The sequence below is a fragment of the Palaemon carinicauda genome, chromosome 13 (assembly GCF_036898095.1).
Source record: "Palaemon carinicauda isolate YSFRI2023 chromosome 13, ASM3689809v2, whole genome shotgun sequence".
In the NCBI taxonomy this organism is placed as follows: Eukaryota; Metazoa; Arthropoda; class Malacostraca; order Decapoda; family Palaemonidae; genus Palaemon; species Palaemon carinicauda.
Genome location: NC_090737.1, coordinates 119,596,361 through 119,620,810, shown reverse-complemented (window position 1 = coordinate 119,620,810; position 24,450 = coordinate 119,596,361). Strand labels below are relative to the sequence as shown.

The following is a 24,450-nucleotide window of genomic DNA, read 5'->3' as shown; positions in this document are numbered from 1 at the left end:
TTATCAGCTGGAACCTCTTGCCGCTAACCTCCCCGCTAGCCGCGCTTGGTCTGGCCGGGCCCTATCAGTACCCAACATCTTGTTATCGATTCAACAGTTTTTTCGGCTTAAGCCAGACAATACATTAAAATGCCAAAAAGTTTGTACTCTCATATGAACAATTTCCCTTTGTGGTGACTAATTTACAACTTCAGATCATCTTATAATGAATACTCCAACACTATGAATGTCACTCCTGAAGCTATTTTGCATATCCGTTGAAAATTTAAGCAGTGACAAGTATTTAGTGTTCAACAATATGACCAATCGGGATGATCCAGTGGCCGGCATTTTAGTGGACATTCTTTGAGAGCCTTCCTTTTGAATGCCTTCATGTAAGACTTCTCACCAATGTAAGTGAAGTTATGTCTTTGTGAAGGATAGGGCTGGGATCCAGCAAAATGCTTGCACGTATACGAATCATGAGATGTCATGTTTTTTCTAGCCAATGGCCAAAGTTTGTTCTGGAAATATAAAATAAAACATTAATTGCTTTATATCTATACAGAAAAGATGAATTTTTTTAACATGAGCAAAATTAACAACTAGCGGAAAGCCAATTGCTTGTTATTGTAAGGTATGATATTTTAGAATATATTTTTTTCTAATTTTATTTCATTAAGGGGTTTGGGCCATATGGAAAGGCACAGGTTAAGAATGCTATATTGATCTAAGATGCAACTGGGGAAAGAATTTACATTTACATTCTGAGGTAATAATTAAAAGAGATAGACCAGCGAGATATAAGAAAGAAAATGTGGATAGAGTAGAAGGCTACAGACAAAGGGATAGACTGACCGCTCTATCGCCTTTGTGTGTTGGCATTTTGAATCGGCCCAGGATGATCTAAGTAGGCATAGTGCATACCATTACTTTTATCATCTATTCATTGTTTAAATAATACTTCATTTGTTCAAATACATAACCAGCAGTTACTAACTGAAACTCCAGACTGGTCTGCTCGTACAGTGAACGCCGTTTTTAAAATATTGTCCCTTATAGAGCGGACTTCCTTTTCCCGCCAAGTGCCACAGCCACCCCAAGCTCCGCCCATTATTGGAACCCCGTGGTAAGGATGGTCTCGCATCACGTGGAAACACTGTAAAGATCATGGACAGTTATCAGAGATGTCGTTTAGAATCGCATTGAACAAAATATCTACTTATGACATGAAGCATAGTCTCGATTGGTTTCGTTCAAAGACATTGTCAGGACGAAACCAATTCATAATATACTTTGAGTTTCATTTAGACTTGCAGCTAGTGGCGTAGCCAGAACTTTTAAAAGGGGATGCGGGTTGTCCACCATAATTTTTGTAGCTAGATAATTAGAGAGAAATTCGGAAATGGGACATGAATTTACAATGTTAAATTATAAGAGAGGTCTAATACATAAAAGTAAAATAATAGTTTTAGGAATAGAAATTAAGACTTTATTTCACAGTATTTTGATTTCCTTCATCTTCGTTGTAAATTGTTATTACATACATGTTTTATCTTGTAAATTTCTGCCTAAGAGACAGGGTCTGGGATCCAGACTCGGACTTGGCTACGCCTCTGCTTACGCTTCTTTTATATGAGATTTATTCATAACTATAATCCACCAGTAGCTTCTATCCTGCTCTAATTGTAATGAAAGTATATGGATTTTGTTTAATTCCAGACATAGTTACTAAATAAAGACTTATATGAATTATGAAAAACCTCTTTAGACTGACAGTGCCAGATGAGAGCCACATGTTCACAGCATCCAGTTCCCTCTGCAGTATTGGAGAGTCGGTATCCCGGACCATGTACCAGTCGACCAAGGGGTCTCCCATCACAGCGAACCTCCAAGCTCGTCCTGTTACTTTGCTTATGTTACCTAAAACTGATGGAAAATAATCAATTATGACCATTAGCCACAAGCATACAATCCCTCAATTTAACAAATACGCTTGAGCGCTTGGTCGAGAATTGAAACTGACAGACGAGAGTGATCATGAGTGAGAGATGAATCAGTTGTTGTTTGTGGATAATACAGTATTAGTTGCAGACTCCGAGAAGCTGGATCGATTAGTGACAGAGTTTGGAAGGGTATATGAGAGAAGGAAGTTGAGAGTTAATGGGTAAGAGTAAGGTTATGAGATGCATGAGAAGGGAGGTTTGTGCTATATTAAACGCCATGTTGAATGGAGAGTTACTTAAGGAAGTAGAGCATTTTAAGTGCTTGGGTTGTGTTGCTGTTGCAAATGGTGGAGTGGAAGCAGATGTTGGTCGGGGGGGGGGGAGTGTGAATGAATGTTGTAAAGTGTTTGGGGGCAGTGAAGGATGCGGTAAAGAATAGAGGGTTAAGAATGAATGTAAAAGAGAATTCTGTATGTGAAAGTGATTGTACCAACTGTGATATATGGATTGGAGTTGTGTGGAATGAAAGTGATGCAGAGACAGAAATTGTATTCGAGATGAAGCATCTGAAGAGTATGGCTGGTGTATCTCGATTAGATAGGGTTTGGAACGAAGTAATGAAGGTGAGAACAGGAGTAAGAAATTATTTCGCAGCTGGGATGGTTATGAATGTGTTGAGATGATTTGGCCATATAGAGAGAATGGAAAATGGCTGTCTACTGAAGAAGGTGGTGAATGTAAGAGTTGATGGGAGAAGTACAAGAGAAAGGCCAAGGTTTGGGTGGATGGATGCAGTGAAGGAAGCTCTAGGTGACAGGAGGATAGATGTGAGAGAGGCAAAAGAGCGTGCTAGAAGTAGGAATGAATGGCGAGCGATTGTGACGCAGTTCTGGTAGGCCCTGCTGCTTCCTCCGGTTGCCTTGGTGACCGCTAAAGTATCAGCAGTAGGGGATTCAGCATATGAAGCTTCATTGTGGAGGATAGCAGGGGAGGGTGGGATGTGGGACCATAGCAGTACCAACCAAACTCGACTGAATCCCTCTTCAGGCTGGAAAGGTTCCCTTTTGTTCTTATTTTAGGCCTGCTACCCCCTAGAATTTGGGGAAGTGCCCTGGTACATAGATAGATCAACTAAAATCACCAACAGTGAAAATGAGGTTGAAAAAACCAATCGAAAATATTCCAGCTCTTAATATGAGAATTACTTCAAAGGAAAATGTAAATTTCACTAATAGAAGGTTTCGAGACAAAACAGGGAATAAGATTCAAAACAAAGGTTGCTCATACCAAAATATGAAAAATTTGAAAACTAATGAAACCTAAAACAAAAAATAATGATATGTAATGTACTCAGTGATGAAGACGCTGTAGTTAATGCTTTGAATCATAATAATCATTGTTTGGATCCAGTCCAGAGTGTAGAGAAGACAAGTCTGTCATTCAAGTAAAGCGCAGCAGGTTGTTCTACCCACTTCATGCTGAAATGTGATCCTGAAATTCGAAAAGCTATTCGTGATATTGGTGACAGAGTTATGCTGCAATGGGTACCAAGCGGTCACCTGCCTCCACTGTCAAAGGTGTGGACATTTGGAAAAAGTCTGTAAGTTCAGGACTGATGATGAAGTGTGTGGGAAATGTGCAAGAAATCATAATACAGAGGAATGTAACTCCAAATTGGTAAAATGTATGAATTGCACCAAGTTAAAAAATCCAAATGATCATTTAGTGATTTCAAGAAATGGCAAAGCTTTAGATTAGGAATTGACGAGACTAGCAGAGATACTATGGACGTCATAAACTTATGCTACGTAATTTAAATGTATTGGTAGTAAGACATTTCAAATTATAGAATTGATAAATGAGAAATGTTACAACATAGTGGTATCCGTAACATGGTTAAATCACTTCGAAAAGGCTAAGATATCTGAAATGACCCCCAATATACAGGCTTTCTTTCCCTATTCCGAGAAAGGGCAAGTTAGAGGCAGGGAGTTGGGCTTTTCGTTCTCAAAGCCTATTCTGAGAACTAGTGTAACAAATTTTGAATGTATAGAAATAAACTTAACACACACAAATTAACAAATATCTGTAGTAATATTTAACAAACATCCTAGAAGAAATGCAAATAAATTCTTTGGGAGTTTAATATGCTCATTGAGATGATTGACAAGGAAAAAGTTATGTAATATAATTTTCTGTGTTTGAGGAACGAATTAAAAGAAAATTATTTTCCCTTGTTTGTAATGAAGTAACCGCCAGGTGGCGTTTCAAGTTGGCGGTAAGGCACGGGGTTTTCGTGTTGTAAGCAGTAAAGTTGTCATTCAGCTTTGGGTAACCGAACAGTAGACATCGATAATTTTATATGAAAATATTTAGTATCTGTTCAGCTTATTATGAATGTAAAATTTCAATATAATTACATGCATTATGTGTAATCATGTTATGTTTTGAGTTTAAGACTATATGCTGTACTATCAGTGATAGAGAGATGAAATGTCAATAGATTCATTCGGTATACCCAAGTGCTACCTCTAACGATTTCCAAAATAAAATGTTGAAATGGTATTCAGAGTTTGTATTGTTTGTTTGTTGAAGGTTTCGAAATGGTAATCAGGGAATGGAGATTTCAATCTTTGTATGGATGACACATCAAATCGTGATATTTTCAATGAGCATCAAATGTTAGTTTTACATTTCATAAATGAATACTGAAACAGAACTAAGTCTTTAGCTAGTGTTCTTGGTGAAGATAATCACTCATTTCATGAATAGAAATAGCATTATTACCAAAAGGGATCTATATCTGTGATAAAACTCTTCTCTGCCAGTGTATCTAACACCCACCATTCATGCTCTTTAATGAAGAATTACCCTGTCAGGTTCCGTGTTCAGTGGCTAGCACTCAAACTTCACGTTAATCAACATGATGTTAATTCTTTTTAACTGGTTACCAAATAAACTATTATACCGGAAAATAAATGTTCTGATACTCTATTTCAGAGTTTAAATACCGATTGTAATTTTCAAGTTAAAATTCCATCTCCTCTAGAAACTTTAATCTACTTGACATATCTAATTGTAAAACCCCATTACTAATTTAGTGTCTGCTAAGTTCCACCTTGAAAACTGAGGAATTTTCTATATCACAAATAAATGATAATAGCAACTTACCTGGTAAGTAGTCAGTGTGACACAGATCCAGATGTGGGTATTTGCAGGCCAAATCGCACAGCCATCTATTGACGACAACATCCGACATGTTAAGACGATGATAAACTCTGACACTCCAGCCAGGGTACACTCTCTGTACTTCAGGGATCAGACTTTCCAATCCTCTGTAGTAATCACTTGGAAAGGTGCCATAGACGGAGTAGCTCACTACCTACAAATGGATATAACCAAATACTTGATAGATTCTACATTAATTACCGATGATGCCAAGAAACGCAGGCCCATGAAACACAGACTTAACCAGAAACATATGATGAGTAAACATTCAGAGCAAATATCAAAGTACGAGTTTTAACAATGTCAATTTATATCACAACACAAGTTGCGAATGGTTCTGGAAACAATTTGCTAGACGGTTTTTATCATAGGCATTTCATGTTCATAGCTGTAAGAAATATATAATTACTCTATTACAGAATGATCTTTAAAAGAAGCTTGCATTAGCTCAGAAACAAATGAAGGGTCAATAACAGAGAAACGTTAACTTTCTAAACATAAAAAGTGGATGCTATTTCTTTAGTAAATAAAGACCAAGAAAAGTATTTAGAAGGCAACAGAAAAGTTTACATGTGTTTAGTGGACCTTTAAAAGGCACATGATAGGGTGCCAAGAAGGTTAGTCTATTAGTGTTTAAGAGAGGAGTACCAGATGAGTTGGTTAGGTTGGTGATGGTGAAATATGAGATGGCAGGAACCACTGTAAAAAAATCAAAATATGGGGAAACAGGCATTCCCTGTGGTGGTGGGCCTTATACCTTACGTTTTTCATACACACTTGTACATTATAACGAAATTGCTTTTTTCATCTCTCGCTCTCCCCCGTACTGATAACATACCCCTATATTATTTTGTGTCTTTCTTGCTCTCAACTATCTGTATATAATCTCGATGTCTTGTTGAATAAAGTCAGTGAGTACCACTCTGCACTGCCTTTTTCGCCCACCCATTTGCCCTACCCTTGTTACACACTGCCTCAATAAAACTGCCACCCTTTGCCAGCAGAGAAGCGTTTGCCTGTTAGGGGACGAAAAGGCTTTGGTCGCCCTCGGAGAAATTACCAGTATTGCTTGCTTGCAACCTGCTGCAGAGGGGTCTCCTCAGGAAGTGGACCTACTCCATGCCCTTTGGGTACGACACCTACCCAAACTTATACGCGTTACCATCCCCAATGTCGATACCTTGCCCATGAAGGACCTGATAATCAAAGTTGACGCCCTTATGGATAGCCACTTCACCACTTTCAAGACCTCCATCAACGCCTCCACTCCTGACAAAGAGTACAACTACTCAACACGAACCGAGTTCGACATGAATGCAGTAAGACATGGACGCCCACCCTGTGACATGCCGGAGCAGTGACAAGGCTGTCCACCCCACCCCACCCCCATATGCCACCCCCTGCTCACGCCCCCAAGCAACGACCTCTCCAACCACTTACTGATGCTCATCATCCACAGTTGCGTTATTATCACTCCAGAGTAGGGGCTGCTGCAAAGAAATGTGTGGACGCTTATCAGCGGCCAAAAAATGTGTAAGTAGGTCATTACTTGTGGTGGTGGCTTCCCCTTTCACTAATCTTTTCTTTTTACATGGTGCAGGTATGGGTGTGGCGGTTTTGGTAGACACTGGTGCTTGTTGTTCCCTTCTTCCAAAGTTACTCTTCAGGACATGACGTAGTCATTCTAAGCCTGCTGACACCCACCTGGTAGCTGCCAATGGATCAGAGATCCCCACCTATGGATACGAGATACTCACTATCATTTGGGAGAACCAAATGTCACTGGAAATCTCTCGTTATAGATGTAAGATTGCCTCTACTCGGTACGGATTTCCTTGCACATTTCCCCCTCCTGGTTGATGTGGGGCATCGATGATTAGTCAACGCTGACTTGGACTTATTGACACCTCTTCAACTGCCCCCTTCTGACCTCGCACTCCACATCAGGACACCCACAGATGCCGACGCCCACCTCCTCAAGTTGTACCTGGATGGCTTCTGTCCTAAACTTCGCCAAACGTCCACCTCCTTACATCATACCTAGAAGTCTTCTGTCCTGAACTTCGCCAAATGCCCACGGTTCCCGCCAAGCACGGTATTCATCACCATATCAAGACAATAAGGCCCCCATTGTTTGTCAGATTCAAGCATCTGGCCCCAAATTGTTTGGCAACCGCTAAACAAATGTTCGCTGAAATGGAAGAAATGGGCCTTTGCCAGAAGGCCTCAAGCCTATGGTTGTCACCCTTACATATTGCCCTGAAGAAGGATGGTTCCCTACGCCCTTGTTGGGATTACAGGCGTCTGAAGATGCAGAAAGAACGAGATCACTATGCCCTCCCTAACATTGCCAATATTATCTCCTACTTGCACAAAGCAAAGGCTTTCTCCACGCTCGACCTCTTGAAGGGGTATTATCAGGTGCCCAAGAACCCAGAAGACATCCCCAAGACTGCCATCACCACCCCATTTGGTACCTACACCTTCAATTACTCCTATTTTGACCTTCATAATTCTGGGACCACTTTTCAACGCCTCATGAACTTGTGCTCTCCTCCTCCAAAGAGGAACACCTTCGTCACCTGCACATCATTCTCGAAGGCCTACAACAGAACGGACTTGTAATTTGATATGACAAGTGTACCTTTAGCACCAATGAAGTATCATTCATAAGGCCCCGCATCACTCCTGAAGGTGTCCACCCACTCCCTGAGAAGGTAGCAGCCGTTCAGAACTTTCCCACGCCTTTGACTGTCAAAGCACTGCAAGAATTCTCAGTCATGATCCACTATTATCCTCAGTTTCTGCCAGACATCGCTTTCACTCTTGCCCCCTCTATGCCTCCCTTAAGGACAAGCCAAAAGACCTGAAGTGGGATCCACTTCAAGAAGCGGCCTTCGACAATGCAAAGAATGCCCTATCAACCTCTGCTGGTCTCACTTTTCCTGTGCCACATGACCCTTTCCTTTTCTCCACCGATGCCAGTAATGTCACTATTGGTGCAGTACTTGAGCAGGTGGTCAATGGCTCGCCCTGCCCATTGGCATTTTTCAGTAGGAAACTGTCCAAGATGGAATCTGGCATGACTGAATACAGTGGCACCCTTCAACACGTCCCTGGGAAAATTAATCCTGTTGCCGATGCCCTGTAAAGAAACACATTGACTGCCATTTACCTGGGATTGGATTACAACACCTTGGCAGCAGCCCATCCCTCCATTTGGAAAACGTCGCCCTCAACGACTAAAATGCCACCCTCCTCTGTGCTGTCAGTACTGGTAGGCCGCAGCCATAGATACTTGCCCCCATGAGCTGATAGGTGTTATGTTTCATAAATGGCCACTCCCATCCCTTGCACTGATCTACTGCACAGCTACTGAAGATTCATTTGGCACAGCATTACTAAGGATGCTAAGGATTAGGTCTGTGCCTATACTTCATACCAAGCTTCAAAAGTTCATCGACACACGGATTCAGGGGTGGGTACCTTTCCTCAACCTCAGCATCGTTTTGCCCACATTCACATCAACGTAGTAGGTTTTCTACCCACATCACAAGGACACTGTTACCTGTTTACCATCAATGACCACTCCACTCGTTGACCTGAAACCATCCCCATGCAAGCTGTAACGTCCGCCTCATGTACATCCGCATTATTCTCAGGGTCGATAACAATATTTGGTATCCCTGATCATATTACTTCTGACAGGGGTACCACTTTTACCTCTTAATTGTGGATATCATTAGTGAGTCTCCTAGGCATCACCCTACATCAGACAATTACCTACAACCCTGCAGCAATCGAAGTGGTTGAACAGTTTCATCGTACCCTCTAAGTAGCTTTGATGTCCGGATGCAAGGGTTAAAATTGGTTTACTCAGCTTTCCTTGGTCCTCCTAAAACTAAGGACCACTCTTAAAGACTCTGTTGATCGTCCCTGCCGAATTTTTTCCATATGTAACCTCCGACAATCTCTAGTGCCTACGTCATGTTGTGAGAAAATTTACTCCATGCAGCCAGACTTGCAAGTCCTCAGTGAAGAAACACATACCAACAGATTCACACATAACAACACACATTTACCTGTGCAATGACACATGCAAGCCACCGCTAACGACCCCTTACACGAGCCCTTTCCTCGTGATCCGCCACACACCGAAAGCTTTCTTAATTAACATTCATGTCCAAGAAGACTAGGTCCCAATTGATCGCTTAAAACCTGCATATCTCTTGCAAGATGACCTACCTACAGGACACCTCCCAAGAGCTGAGCGCTTTATTTCACATTTATGTCTTTTTAAGTGGGAGCCATGCACCGCATGTGTTTCATACACGTTCATACACTTTCATAGTATTGCTTTTTTTTTATCTCTCGCTCTCCCCTGCACTGATAATATAAACCTGTTTCATATCTTGTGCTGCTTGAATTTTGTGTATTTCTTGCTCTCAACTATCTGTATATAAGCTCATTGTCTTGCTTAATAAAGTCAGTTGCATTCACCTCGCCTCTCTGTTAGAACCTAACAGCTGCGTTGCCACAACTTCAACCAGGGATCATTTCTGAATTCATTCTTGTTTCTCATCATTATAGATACATTGACATCGAAATTAATAAACGATGAAGAAATGTAGGAACTAATATTTGCTGATGATTAAATCATTATAGCAAACACAGAAAAAGACCTGCATTAAAGATTTTCGCATAAAAAAGATCCATAGAAAGGAAAGCATTGAAAGTCAACATTGGAAAGAGAGTTAATGATAGTAGAGAAAGACGCAAAGAAGTAAAAATTCAAATGGAATATGGTACAGTGATAAAACAGAACAATGGGTTTATCTACTTGGGATCAATGATAACAGAGGAGTGAAGTACTGAGAAAGCAGTGAGTCAGAGAAAGAAAGAAGCAGGGCAAAAATGGAAAAAAAAAGTAACAAGAAAATGCCAATAAGTCTAAAAACCAAGATCTAGAAAACAGATATCAGACCCTTACTATTTTATGGGGCAGATACTTGGGCACATAAGAGGAAAGAAACTGTTGGAAAGAACCAAGATGAGGATGGTGAGATGGGGTGCTGGAATATCACTTGTAATATAAAAGAGAAGGCTAGGGCGTCTCATCTTGAGATGCTATGGTCATGTGATAAGAAGAGAGAAGATTAAACCAATCAAAAGAGGTAAGAAAATGCTAGTGATGGGAAGAAGGAGATTAGGGCGTAAGCGAACCAGATCGGTGGATGTGGTGAGGAGGGATGTGTGTGATGAGGGACTGCGGGTACAAGATGCAAGGAATAGAAATAAATTGAAAATTTGACTCGAGAGACCGACCCTACAATGTAGCTGGATTAATAAGATCGAAAAGAAGAAGAAACTTTTACTTTTGAACCTATTGCATGAAGAAAAATATTAATAAAAAATAAGTTATTCCAAGAGCCTTAGTCAGTCCCATAAAAACTTCTGCAATAGAATAAAAATCTCTGCATGAAAATTAGGTTAAATTAGTTATGATTAAGTGTGGATGTAAGAATTATCTAAAAATATCAGCAATGAACGACACTTGTGCCGATCAACCAACGTACAGGGTTGCCATTCGTACGATAATTATCGTACATGTACGATTATTTTGGGTCCGGTACGATGTACGATACATACCTTGGGTATATACAATGTATGTGTTTGTGTTTGATTAAACAATTATACTAAAATACCTTGAAATAAACTATATATATTACTCCTTAATAATCATGTTGAAAGTGTGTACGATAATTTTGGTTTAAAAAAACGATAATTTTAAGGTTCATGTATGATAATCCAGTGGAAATAATCTGGTAACCCTGCCAACGTACCTTCTGCCGAGGCCCTCTGAGAGTTGCCCAGCTGCTGCAGGTTGATTCGCCGTAGATTGCCGCTAAATTCTCAAGAACTCTCTGAGGAGACGTTGTAATCCAAGGACAGGAGCGATAGGGAGGCGCCTCGATGGTTCTCTCGCAGGGGCAGATGCCCAGGTCAAAAGTTAGGTTACGGCACGACTGGGCTTCTGATTGGTGGTTTTTCACAGCTGCTTCGTTTAGGAGTAGGCCTACGTAGGCCAGACCAAGTGATGTTATGATGAGGATCGTTTTCTTCAGTTTGTTTTTCAACATGATCAATTTTTCCCGTTAAGTTCTCTTGCTAGAGGGTACACTCGGGCACACTATTCTATCTTATTTCTCTTCTTTTTTTCCAAATTTTTATTGTTTATATATGAAAGATCTATTTTGATGTTGTTACTATTCCTAAAATATTTTATTCTTAACTGTTCATTGCCTCTCTTGTAGTTTATTTATTTCCTTGTTTCCTCTCCTCTCTGGGCTATTTTCCCTGTTGGAGCCCCTGGTCTTATAGCATCCAGCTTCTCCAACAAGAGTTGTAGCATACCTAATAATAATAATAATAATAATAATAATAATAATAATAATAATAATAATAATAATAAGAAGAAGAAGAAGAAGAAGAAGAAGAATAGTAATGGTAACCTATGATAAGTATTGTCTTTGTCTATTTTTCCCTGTTGGAGCCCCTGGGCTTATAGCATCTTGCTTTTCCAACTAGGGTTGTAGCTTGGATAGTAATAATAATAATAATAAAATGCTTGAATGTACAGTATATTTTATCATGTAGTGTGTTTTTCCTCAGGCTCTCACAGTTTTGACATTCTAATTCTATCATTGATTTTTTTTTTTTATTTGACACAAGCTGATGAAAATGTGATACTAAAACTAATGGATTATATCATATACAGAATTTCATCAGTGTTCGTTTGAACATTTCCGTCGCAACATGAAAAATTTTCTATAAAATCCTTATTGTAATATTGTTTTTAAATAAACTGCAGTATTTTCTTGATATAATATTTTTTGAACAATGAAAACATACATTTCTATGCACGGTTTATTTCGTCTACATAAAAAAAAGGCTAAGCTTTAAAAAAAATTTTGTCCTTATATAAATGACAGGCTCATTTATGGTTCTACCATTTTTAAAGAAATCCTACAATTGCCTTAAAATTATGCTTCTTCAAAACCCTGATAATTTTCAGACCCAAATTCCCATGAATGGAAAACTCATTCCTAAGCTGAATTAAACAAAGATGGTTATTACCACATCAATTGTTATTTAATACATCCTTTGATAATTTCAGGTAATTTTTGGAAGGTGGAAAATTAGTTTTTGACTTCAGTAAATGACGTTCTCGAGCCATGCCAAAACAAACCCCACGCACGTAAAGCTTACTTAAAAAAAAAAAAAAAAAAAAAAAAAAAAAAAAAAAAAAAAAAAAAAAACATTAATTTTAATCGGAAATTCTCCGTAAAAATATACCGTTCTCAGCCGTATTTCAGTAAATAAAGGCGACCGTAATATTTACCTTACTTTGTTATTATCTTTTACGGGTTGTTGACTGTAATATCACTACTTTACGTCAACTTATCCGTATTTTGAAATGGAAAATGTCTGGCTACATTTATTCCACGATTTTTTACCGTTTCTTAATGCAAAATTTTAACAGTATACTAACAAAAGTATTTCCAACACAAGCTCTCTCACAGTATACTAACAAAAGTATTTCCAACGCAAGCTCTCTCACAGTATACTAACAAAAGTATTTCCAACGCAAGCTCTCTCACAGTATACTAACAAAAGTATTTCCAACGCAAGCTCTCTCACAGTATACTAACAAAAGTATTTCCAACACAAGCTCTCTCACAGTATACTAACAAAAGTATTTCCAACACAAGCTCTCTCACAGTATACTAACAAAAGTATTTCCAACACAAGCTCTCTCACAGTATACTGACAAACGTATTTCCAACACAAGCTCTCTAACAGTATACTGACAAAAGTATTTCCAACACAAGCTCTCTCACAGTATACTAACAAAAGTATTTCCAACACAAGCTCTCTCACAGTATACTAACAAAAGTATTTCCAACACAAGCTCTCTCACAGTATACTAACAAAAGTATTTCCAACACAAGCTCTCTCACAGTATACTAACAAAAGTATTTCCAACACAAGCTCTCTCACAGTATACTAACAAAAGTATTTCCAACACAAGCTCTCTCACAGTATACTAACAAAAGTATTTCCAACGCAAGCTCTCTCACAGTATACTAACAAAAGTATTTCCAACGCAAGCTCTCTCACAGTATACTAACAAAAGTATTTCCAACACAAGCTCTCTCACAGTATACTAACAAAAGTATTTCCAACGCAAGCTCTCTCACAGTATACTAACAAAAGTATTTCCAACGCAAGCTCTCTCACAGTATACTAACAAAAGTATTTCCAACACAAGCTCTCTCACAGTATACTAACAAAAGTATTTCCAACACAAGCTCTCTCACAGTATACTAACAAAAGTATTTCCAACACAAGCTCTCTCACAGTATACTGACAAACGTATTTCCAACACAAGCTCTCTAACAGTATACTGACAAAAGTATTTCCAACACAAGCTCTCTCACAGTATACTAACAAAAGTATTTCCAACACAAGCTCTCTCACAGTATACTAACAAAAGTATTTCCAACACAAGCTCTCTCACAGTATACTGACAAACGTATTTCCAACACAAGCTCTCTCACAGTATACTAACAAAAGTATTTCCAACACAAGCTCTCTCACAGTATACTGACAAACGTATTTCCAACACAAGCTCTCTCACAGTATACTAACAAAAGTATTTCCAACGCAAGCTCTCTCACAGTATACTAACAAAAGTATTTCCAACACAAGCTCTCTCACAGTATACTAACAAAAGTATTTCCAACACAAGCTCTCTCACAGTATACTAACAAAAGTATTTCCAACACAAGCTCTCTCACAGTATACTGACAAACGTATTTCCAACACAAGCTCTCTCACAGTATACTAACAAAAGTATTTCCAACACAAGCTCTCTCACAGTATACTGACAAACGTATTTCCAACACAAGCTCTCTAACAGTATACTAACAAAAGTATTTCCAACACAAGCTCTCTCACAGTATACTAACAAACGTATTTCCAACGCAAGCTCTCTCACAGTATACTAACAAAAGTATTTCCAACGCAAGCTCTCTCACAGTATACTAACAAAAGTATTTCCAACGCAAGCTCTCTCACAGTATACTAACAAAAGTATTTCCAACGCAAGCTCTCTCACAGTATACTGACAAAAGTATTTCCAACACAAGCTCTCTCACAGTATACTAACAAAAGTATTTCCAACACAAGCTCTCTCACAGTATACTGACAAACGTATTTCCAACACAAGCTCTCTCACAGTATACTAACAAAAGTATTTCCAACACAAGCTCTCTCACAGTATACTGACAAACGTATTTCCAACACAAGCTCTCTCACAGTATACTGACAAAAGTATTTCCAACACAAGCTCTCTCACAGTATACTAACAAAAGTATTTCCAACACAAGCTCTCTCACAGTATACTGACAAAAGTATTTCCAACACAAGCTCTCTCACAGTATACTAACAAAAGTATTTCCAACACAAGCTCTCTCACAGTATACTAACAAAAGTATTTCCAACACAAGCTCTCTCACAGTATACTAACAAAAGTATTTCCAACACAAGCTCTCTCACAGTATACTAACAAAAGTATTTCCAACACAAGCTCTCTCACAGTATACTAACAAAAGTATTTCCAACACAAGCTCTCTCACAGTATACTAACAAAAGTATTTCCAACACAAGCTCTCTCACAGTATACTGACAAACGTATTTCCAACACAAGCTCTCTCACAGTATACTGACAAAAGTATTTCCAACACAAGCTCTCTCACAGTATACTAACAAAAGTATTTCCAACACAAGCTCTCTCACAGTATACTAACAAAAGTATTTCCAACACAAGCTCTCTCACAGTATACTAACAAAAGTATTTCCAACGCAAGCTCTCTCACAGTATACTAACAAAAGTATTTCCAACACAAGCTCTCTCACAGTATACTAACAAAAGTATTTCCAACGCAAGCTCTCTCACAGTATACTAACAAAAGTATTTCCAACGCAAGCTCTCTCACAGTATACTAACAAAAGTATTTCCAACGCAAGCTCTCTCACAGTATACTAACAAAAGTATTTCCAACGCAAGCTCTCTCACAGTATACTAACAAAAGTATTTCCAACGCAAGCTCTCTCACAGTATACTAACAAAAGTATTTCCAACGCAAGCTCTCTCACAGTATACTAACAAAAGTATTTCCAACGCAAGCTCTCTCACAGTATACTAACAAAAGTATTTCCAACACAAGCTCTCTCACAGTATACTGACAAACGTATTTCCAACACAAGCTCTCTCACAGTATACTAACAAAAGTATTTCCAACACAAGCTCTCTCACAGTATACTGACAAACGTATTTCCAACACAAGCTCTCTAACAGTATACTGACAAAAGTATTTCCAACACAAGCTCTCTCACAGTATACTAACAAAAGTATTTCCAACACAAGCTCTCTCACAGTATACTAACAAAAGTATTTCCAACACAAGCTCTCTCACAGTATACTAACAAAAGTATTTCCAACACAAGCTCTCTCACAGTATACTAACAAAAGTATTTCCAACACAAGCTCTCTCACAGTATACTGACAAACGTATTTCCAACACAAGCTCTCTCACAGTATACTAACAAAAGTATTTCCAACACAAGCTCTCTCACAGTATACTGACAAACGTATTTCCAACACAAGCTCTCTAACAGTATACTGACAAAAGTATTTCCAACACAAGCTCTCTCACAGTATACTGACAAAAGTATTTCCAACACAAGCTCTCTCACAGTATACTAACAAAAGTATTTCCAACACAAGCTCTCTCACAGTATACTAACAAAAGTATTTCCAACACAAGCTCTCTCACAGTATACTAACAAAAGTATTTCCAACACAAGCTCTCTCACAGTATACTAACAAAAGTATTTCCAATACAAGCTCTCTCACAGTATACTAACAAAAGTATTTCCAATACAAGCTCTCTCACAGTATACTAACAAAAGTATTTCCAACACAAGCTCTCTCACAGTATACTAACAAAAGTATTTCCAACACAAGCTCTCTCACAGTATACTGACAAAAGTATTTCCAACACAAGCTCTCTCACAGTATACTAACAAAAGTATTTCCAACACAAGCTCTCTCACAGTATACTAACAAAAGTATTTCCAATACAAGCTCTCTCACAGTATACTAACAAAAGTATTTCCAACACAAGCTCTCTCACAGTATACTAACAAAAGTATTTCCAACACAAGCTCTCTCACAGTATACTAACAAAAGTATTTCCAACACAAGCTCTCTCACAGTATACTAACAAAAGTATTTCCAACACAAGCTCTCTCACAGTATACTAACAAAAGTATTTCTAACACAAGCTCTCTCACAGTATACTAACAAAAGTATTTCCAACACAAGCTCTCTCACAGTATACTAACAAAAGTATTTCCAATACAAGCTCTCTCACAGTATACTAACAAAAGTATTTCCAACACAAGCTCTCTCACAGTATACTAACAAAAGTATTTCCAATACAAGCTCTCTCACAGTATACTGACAAAAGTATTTCCAACACAAGCTCTCTCACAGTATACTAACAAAAGTATTTCCAACACAAGCTCTCTCACAGTATACTAACAAAAGTATTTCCAACACAAGCTCTCTCACAGTATACTAACAAAAGTATTTCCAATACAAGCTCTCTCACAGTATACTAACAAAAGTATTTCCAACACAAGCTCTCTCACAGTATACTAACAAAAGTATTTCCAACACAAGCTCTCACGTTACTTTATCTCAGAAACTGGACATTCGAACAGAAAAGTTAATCAAATTATCTTTTATCCTTAAACCTATATTTCCTAATTAGATTATAAAAATCGCTAAAATAAAATCATCAGAGCAAGAATTCAGAGAATATCGAATATGAAAAGCACAAATCAAACTACGATGGTTGATAAAAAAATGTACATCTGAAATTCATTGGCTTTGATGAGTTTCATTTTATTTTTCTATTAAATGTAACTGGAAATTTTTGCAACCTAAGTCTCATTTATCTATATTTGATTATTTTAAACCAAGATAATAAGGCATGAAATTCTTGGAGTAAGAGTTTCGAAGTCCTTTTTTCGTTATCTTTCATTAAATAAAACTTGCAATTCTTATAACCAATCTATAACTGATGATTTTAAACCAAAATAATCAGGCATTAGGAAATTTTTGGAGTAAGAGTTTTGAAGGCCTATTTTTCTAGCTGAGAAACTTGTTACAATATAAAAATTTTCTTTTATTCTTAAGACGGACACCAAATCCTCACTCATTCAAATATTTCATAAGCTTGCGCAACCTCCTTATGCTTTATCTCTTAATCTAGTGTCACACCTGAGCTAGACGTAAAGGAAATGACTTAAGTCACTAACTTTAGCGTTCAAGATCCTTATGACTTATTCATAACAGAAAAGCCTTGAAATCTAAATATTATTGGAAAATTTCCTCAAAAGAAATTCTTCAAGAGGAAATGAGGTATAAGTATTCCTTAAAGATGAAACGATTTCTTCTCTACTTAATAGTAAACATGAATTGCAGAAATTAGGCAACAATGTTCTGGCAAAGTAGATAAGGCCTTTTAACCTCCGCCAACGAAGTTGCGAGGAGGTTATGTTTTCACCCCCGTTTGTTTGTTTGATTTTGTTTGTTTGTTTGTGAACAACTTCCTGACCACAATAAACCTAAATAAACATGCCTGTTTTTTCTCACCATTAACGGTGTCAGTTTAGAACATGAAATTTCCTGTTGCATTGAGCTTTTGTATATAAAGGAGAGTGATCTATAATAAACTCACTCAGTTGCTTTCATCCTGTCTTTGAGTCACAACCTTCTCTCGGCCCGTCACATCATAGAGCAGTGAAACTTTCAGGGATCAATTATTATGTTTCAACGTTGGAGTGATTCAATTTTGAAAGTCCTTGATCAAAGGCCAAGGTCAAGGTCGAGCAAAAGGTCAACCGAATTGACCCTAACCTTAATCTCAAGTTCTCACATGGTTGTCACACAGACTTCAAATACGCCTACTATCTAAATTGATTCTGGGAAAGGCAAGCTGGTTTCAAAAATTAGCTGCCGTGGCGAAGGTCTGCATTCTCAGGGTGCTTTTCTAGTTAATCTAAGTTTTTGTCCTTCTTGGAGAGAATAGCCTATCAATTCATATATAATAGAGGCAGTAGTTTGACCAGGGTACCAGCCACTCGTTGAGATACTACCGCTAGAGAGTTATTGTGTCCTTTGACTGGCCAGACAGTTCTACATTGGATCCCTCTCTTTGGTTAAGGCTTATTTTGTCTTTGCCTATACTTAAACCGAATAGTCTGACATATTACTTCCACATTCTCTTCTTTCCTCATACATATGACAACACTGAGATTACCAAACAATTTTTCTTCTCTCAAGGGGTTAACTGCTCCAATGTAATTGTTCAGTGGATACTTTCATCTTGGTAAGGGTAGAAGAGACTATTTAGCTATGGTAAGTAGCTCTTCTAGGAGAAGGACACTCCAAAATCAAACCATTGTTCTCTAGTCTTGGGCAGTGCCATAGCCTTGTACCATGGTCTTCCACTGTCTTGGATTAGAGTTCTCTTGCTTGAGGGTACACTCGTGCACGCTGTTCTATCTTATTTTTCTTCCTCTTATTTTTTTTTATTTTTGTATATATAAAAGATCTAATTTAATGTTGTTGCTGTTCTTTGAATATCTTATTTTTATTGTTTATTACTTCTCTTGTAGTTTATCTATTTCCTTGTTTCCTCTCCTCACTGGGCTATCTTTCCCTGTTGGAGCCCTTGGGCTTATAGCATCTTGCTTTTCCCACTAGGGTTATAGTTTAGCTTGTAATAATAATAATAATAATAATAATAATAGTAAATGAAAGCTAACATTCTGACAGCATTATATACCGTGTTGAATTAAAATTTACCGTATCCAAGGTATAAAGAATATTCTTCTGAACTTAATCTGGTCTCGAAAAGAGTCGGATTGAACGGAGACCCCAAAAATCCACGCTTGGCTACTTCAAAAATATTTATTCTTCAAAAACATCTATTCTTCATAAATATCTATTCTTGATAAATGAACAGAAAGGTAAGTTTAGCGAGTTACTAGACATGGTCATTGCAGAGAGAAATTATATACAGATTGCACAAACGTCTTTGAACATATTAAATACCACAATTTTGATTTTGCCATGTAAATCAAATGAGCAACCATCAATAGACTCTATGGTTTAGTAAATATTAATTCTATGTTTACATTTAGCCTTTAGCTCCGAGTATGATGGATAATGTTGCAAAAATATGCATTACTTTACGAAATAAGAAACTAAATACAGAGAGAGAGAGAGAGAGAGAGAGAGAGAGAGAGAGAGAGAGAGAGAGAGAGAGAGAGAGAGAGAGAGAGAATTTAAAGCACACAAATTAAACTAAACTTAATTATTTGATCGTGAATAAAGAAAAAACCAAGCAATAGGTATTTTTCAGAGAGAGAGAGAGAGAGAGAGAGAGAGAGAGAGAGAGAGAGAGAGAGAGAGAGAGAGAGAGAGAGAGAGAGAGAGAGAGAGAGAGAAGGGGTTTAAGGCACACAAATTAAACTAAACTTAATTATTTGACTGTGAAAAAGCAAAAACCAAACAAAGGGTATTTTTGAGAGCGAGAGAGAGAGAGAGAGAGAGAGAGAGAGAGAGGAGAGAGAGAGAGAGAGAGAGAGAGAGAGAGAGAGATTAGTTATATTCATTTATATAAAAGCATTAAAAGTAATATCATTGTTAGACGCAGGTAATAAGTAACAAATAAATCAACTCAAAGAACTGGTTCAAGGCCAAGAATCAACTTGTCCGAAACCTCTCTGCATTTGTCAAATGAGGCAATATTTGATAACCAACACAATGACCTTTGACATGTGCATGACAAGAGGGTCACCTATGTTAATGTCATCTACAATGTATTCATAACTCTGAAATATCCACCTTTCAAAGAGATTTTAATGAAGAAGATTGCCAGTAAAAGTCTTGGGTCAGCGATACGGAGACGAGCTTCTGGCAGATGACAAATGTCGGTAATTTAGATTATTTGATTTAGAAAGAGACGTTAATTTCATTCTTTTATCGATAGACAAATTACTTAAGTCTGTATAGTACTGTATTGCGCTAATGTAAGACAAGCAAAAAATTTAGTTTTACCATTGTAAATATAAAATATGCTATATATATACTATGCCATTATTATCTTTAATCTAAAATCTACTCAAGTATTCATTTGTACGTTGCTTATTTAAAGAAGTGGAAAATTCACCTCTTTGAGCTTATTATTATTATTATTATTATTATTATTATTATTATTATTATTATTATTATTATTATTAAAACATGCCTATAGTCCATTTCTTTTAGCGAGGCAGATTTGCACCGACTCGCAACGGTGCCCTTTTAGCTCGGAAAAGTTTCCTGATCGCTGATTGGTTAGAATTATCTTGTCCAACCAATCAGCGATCAGGAAACTTTTCCGAGCTAAAAGGGCAACGCAGCGAGTCGGTGCAAATATGCCTCGCTAAAAGAAATTGACTATGGTGTGTAATACCATTATACTCTGGTGTGTCCTTATTCTATTAGCCTCAGAGAATTGTATATAAAAAAAAATATTATTACACTAGACCAAATAGTATAAAGTTTAGTCAATTGTTTAAAATAGAAAATAAGAGAGAATTATACAATCTAGCAAAATTTGTAAAAAGGATTATACAACAGTTTTAGTTATATATTAGTTTTTTTATCTATAGCCAATTCTTTTTAGTGAGGTAGATTTGCATCGACTCGCAGGGGTGCCCTTTTAGCTCGGAAAAGTTTCCTGATCGCTGATTGGTTGGACAAGGTAATTCTAACCAATCAGATAGCAGGAAATTTTTCCGAGCTAAAAGGGGACCTCTGCGAGTCAGTGCAAATGCGTCTCATTAAAAAAAAATTGAGTATAGTCCATATGGGCTCATGTCCCCATTATACATGGCATATATGTGTATACGGATATATGTACAGTATTGTATAGATATGTGAATAGAAGTATTTTTGTTTCTTTTAACTGCCATCTTGTACTATTATTGTAAGTCAAATTATAATTTTGTATATTTTGTAATGTACTCAAATACCCTGAGAGGGGTCGCTAGAGTTAATAAGATCCTTAAATCCTTAAATCCTTAAAATCCTTAAACTAAGCCAATCTACAACCCCAGTTGGAAAAGCAGAATGCCATAAGCCTAAGGATTCCAACAGGGAAAAATAGCCCAGTGAGGAAAGGAAATAAGGTAAAGTATAAACTACAAGAAAAGTAAGGAACATGGCTTTTGGGCATGAATGGTACCCTCGGCACCAACGCTACACCATATGGCTCAATTTATAAATCAAAATTCAAATTACAAGTTTTCGTAAAACCTGCATTTTGTTAAGCTTGATGCACTCCCTATGCACAATGTTAAAGCTACCACAGAGAGAGAGAGAGAGAGAGAGAGAGAGAGAGAGAGAGAGAGAGAGAGAGAGAGAGAGAGAGAGAGAGAGAGTTACAAGGGTTTTGGATGGCTCAAAGACTTTTTAGTCTATCCACGGAGACTCCATTTGCTCTTGTATAATGTTAGTTAGTTAAACGCTTAGTTTTTCTGATCTTGTCTAACTTATTCTAGAATTCGTATACCATATTATTGAGAGAGAGAGAGAGAGAGAGAGAGAGAGAGAGAGATGTCAAGGCATACGAATTAGACTAAACTAGACTATTTTACTGCAAAAAAATGAGATCAAAACCAAGGGTCTTTTCAATGTCTTCCGTCCATCTTTCAAATTCTACTTCATTATCCAACTCTATTGCCTCATCCATCTACCAGCTACATCTAATTTGTATTCAATGGTCTTCCTGGACCCAGCGCTGGGCCATATATCCCAAATTCATAAATTCAATTCAATAGAAAAATGGATGATCAGTTAGGAAAATTCATGAATCCCTTTCACAACTTGAGGTTTGAGCTCCGATTTCGGGAACCCAATTTGGTCCTACAGAAAAATAATCATTTCCTTTTTCTTAAGTAGAGGACTTGATTACAAAAGTTCTAAAATTGTTTATCATTGTTATAAATTATTATTATTATTATTATTATTGTTGTTGTTGTTGTTGTTGTTGTTGTTTCTATCACTATTAGTAGCCTGACATTATGTTGTAATTTGAACAACCAGCAGGATTTTAGTTGTACTTTAAACATCTCTTGATAACATTAATTATCGTCCTGGGGACTATCACAATGACACCGTATGTAGAGATTATTCTTATTATTATCATTATTCAAGTCGCGAAAAACCTCCCTTAGGGTTAACATCAGTAAAATTCTAAGCGGAGACTTTTTAAAAGCCATTTCAGAGGTTCAAAAAACGCTACTTAATTTCTTATTCATGATATATAACGTCCATCTAATAATGAACATTCGTGAATGCATTAATGAACGACATGAAGTCAAATGAGAACCCGATAAGAGAACACTGTCAGCCGTCCATTGATCCGGAAGCCAGAGAAACCCTTAGCACTCTCGTCTCCAAATTGCAAACGAAGAAGAATCCAATGGCCTATCAATTCTCCTCTTCATCTATCTTAAAAAAATAATTAGATCACTCGTCTTCAAAAGATGTCGTTCCTTACCTTCTGAAGTGAAGATTATTAGATCACTCGTCTTCAAAAGATGTCGTTCCTTACCTTCTGAAGTGAAGATTATTAGATCACTCGTCTTCAACAAGATGTCGTTCCTTACCTTCTGAAGTGAAGATTATTAGATCACTCGTCTTCGAAAGATGTCGTTCCTTACCTTCTGAAGTGAAGATTATTAGATCACTCGTCTTCAAAAGATGTCGTTCCTTACCTTCTGAAGTGAAGATTATTAGATCACTCGTCTTCAAAAGATGTCGTTCCTTACCTTCTGAAGTGAAGATTATTAGATCACTCGTCTTCGAAAGATGTCGTTCCTTACCTTCTGAAGTGAAGATTATTAGATCACTCGTCTTCGAAAGATGTCGTTCCTTACCTTCTGAAGTGAAGATTATTAGATCACTCGTCTTCAAAAGATGTCGTTCCTTACCTTCTGAAGTGAAGATTATTAGATCACTCGTCTTCAAAAGATGTCGTTCCTTACCTTCTGAAGTGAAGATTGTCAGTAAGGGACTGGATCTCCTAAGACCTCATATCTACCTCGCTCATGTCGGTTGGTGATTCAAGACCCGCCTGTTCTTACAGTAATCCATTGCAAAAGATAACATGACAAAGGCTCTCTTGATTCTAAACGTTATCAGACCATGATTGCTACACTAGTCACGTTATCTTTTTCCTTTAAATCAGTCATTGTGGTACGCACAATCTCTCTCTCTCTCTCTCTCTCTCTCTCTCTCCCTCCTCTCTCCTCTCTCTCTCTCTCTCTATATATATATATATATATATGCATATGTATATATATGCATACTTACATACATATAATATATATATATATTGTATATATATTATATATATATATAATTATATTGTATATATATTGCATACTTACAACATATGATATATATATATATATATATATATACATATAATATATGTGTATTATAGCCACGAAAGGAAAAATGAAGTCTTTTTCATTTTTCCTTTCGTGGCTATAATACATTTTATATTCATCACGTGTCAGCTTTCGTGATTTCTACACACATATATATATATATTAGTGTATATACAGTATATATATATATAAATATATACAGACATACACACCCATATATATATATATATATACACAGACATACACACCCATATATATATATATATAAAGATAAATAGATAGATCGATATATAGATAAATGTACAGGTAAATGCGTGTGTGTATATTTATTTATGTAATTATGTATAACATGAACATTTGTTATATTTCATAAAAAATAAATCACATCACGTCATTGGACTGCTTCTCCCCCAACGATCTCAGAGCAAGAATTATATTAGATTTAGAAATAACAAAAAAAAAAAACTCATAAAAATACATTTGCTCCTTAATACAAACGACAAGAACTCAAATCTATGGACGTGTTTGGCCATTTGGTAAAACAATTTCTAAAGAATAATTATATCAATACTTTTTTGCAATTGTTCAAAGTTGGAGCAAATGCTTTTTTGTTGACCAGGCGGACATGAGTCTTCTTATAGTTTATTTATGA

The 24,450-nt window shown here is 37.1% G+C and overlaps 1 protein-coding gene across 2 annotated transcripts; it reads right to left on the bottom strand.

The window, feature by feature from the left end:
• LOC137652372 (uncharacterized) lies at window positions 1–23,522 on the bottom strand. 2 transcript variants are annotated; one of them, XM_068385740.1, is made up of 6 exons: window positions 23,391–23,522; window positions 10,997–11,567; window positions 5,097–5,307; window positions 1,757–1,908; window positions 980–1,138; window positions 1–503 (listed from the first exon to the last, which is right to left on the bottom strand). In XM_068385740.1, exons 2-6 carry the CDS (start codon window positions 11,291–11,293, stop codon window positions 291–293), a joined length of 1,032 nt encoding a protein of 343 aa, XP_068241841.1. In that variant the 5' UTR covers window positions 11,294–11,567; window positions 23,391–23,522; the 3' UTR covers window positions 1–290. The 2 variants fall into 2 exon arrangements, with proteins under 2 accessions (XP_068241841.1, XP_068241842.1); XM_068385741.1 differs by lacking the exon at window positions 23,391–23,522 and adding an exon at window positions 22,904–22,979.
• Window positions 23,523–24,450: the final 928 nt, after the last annotated feature.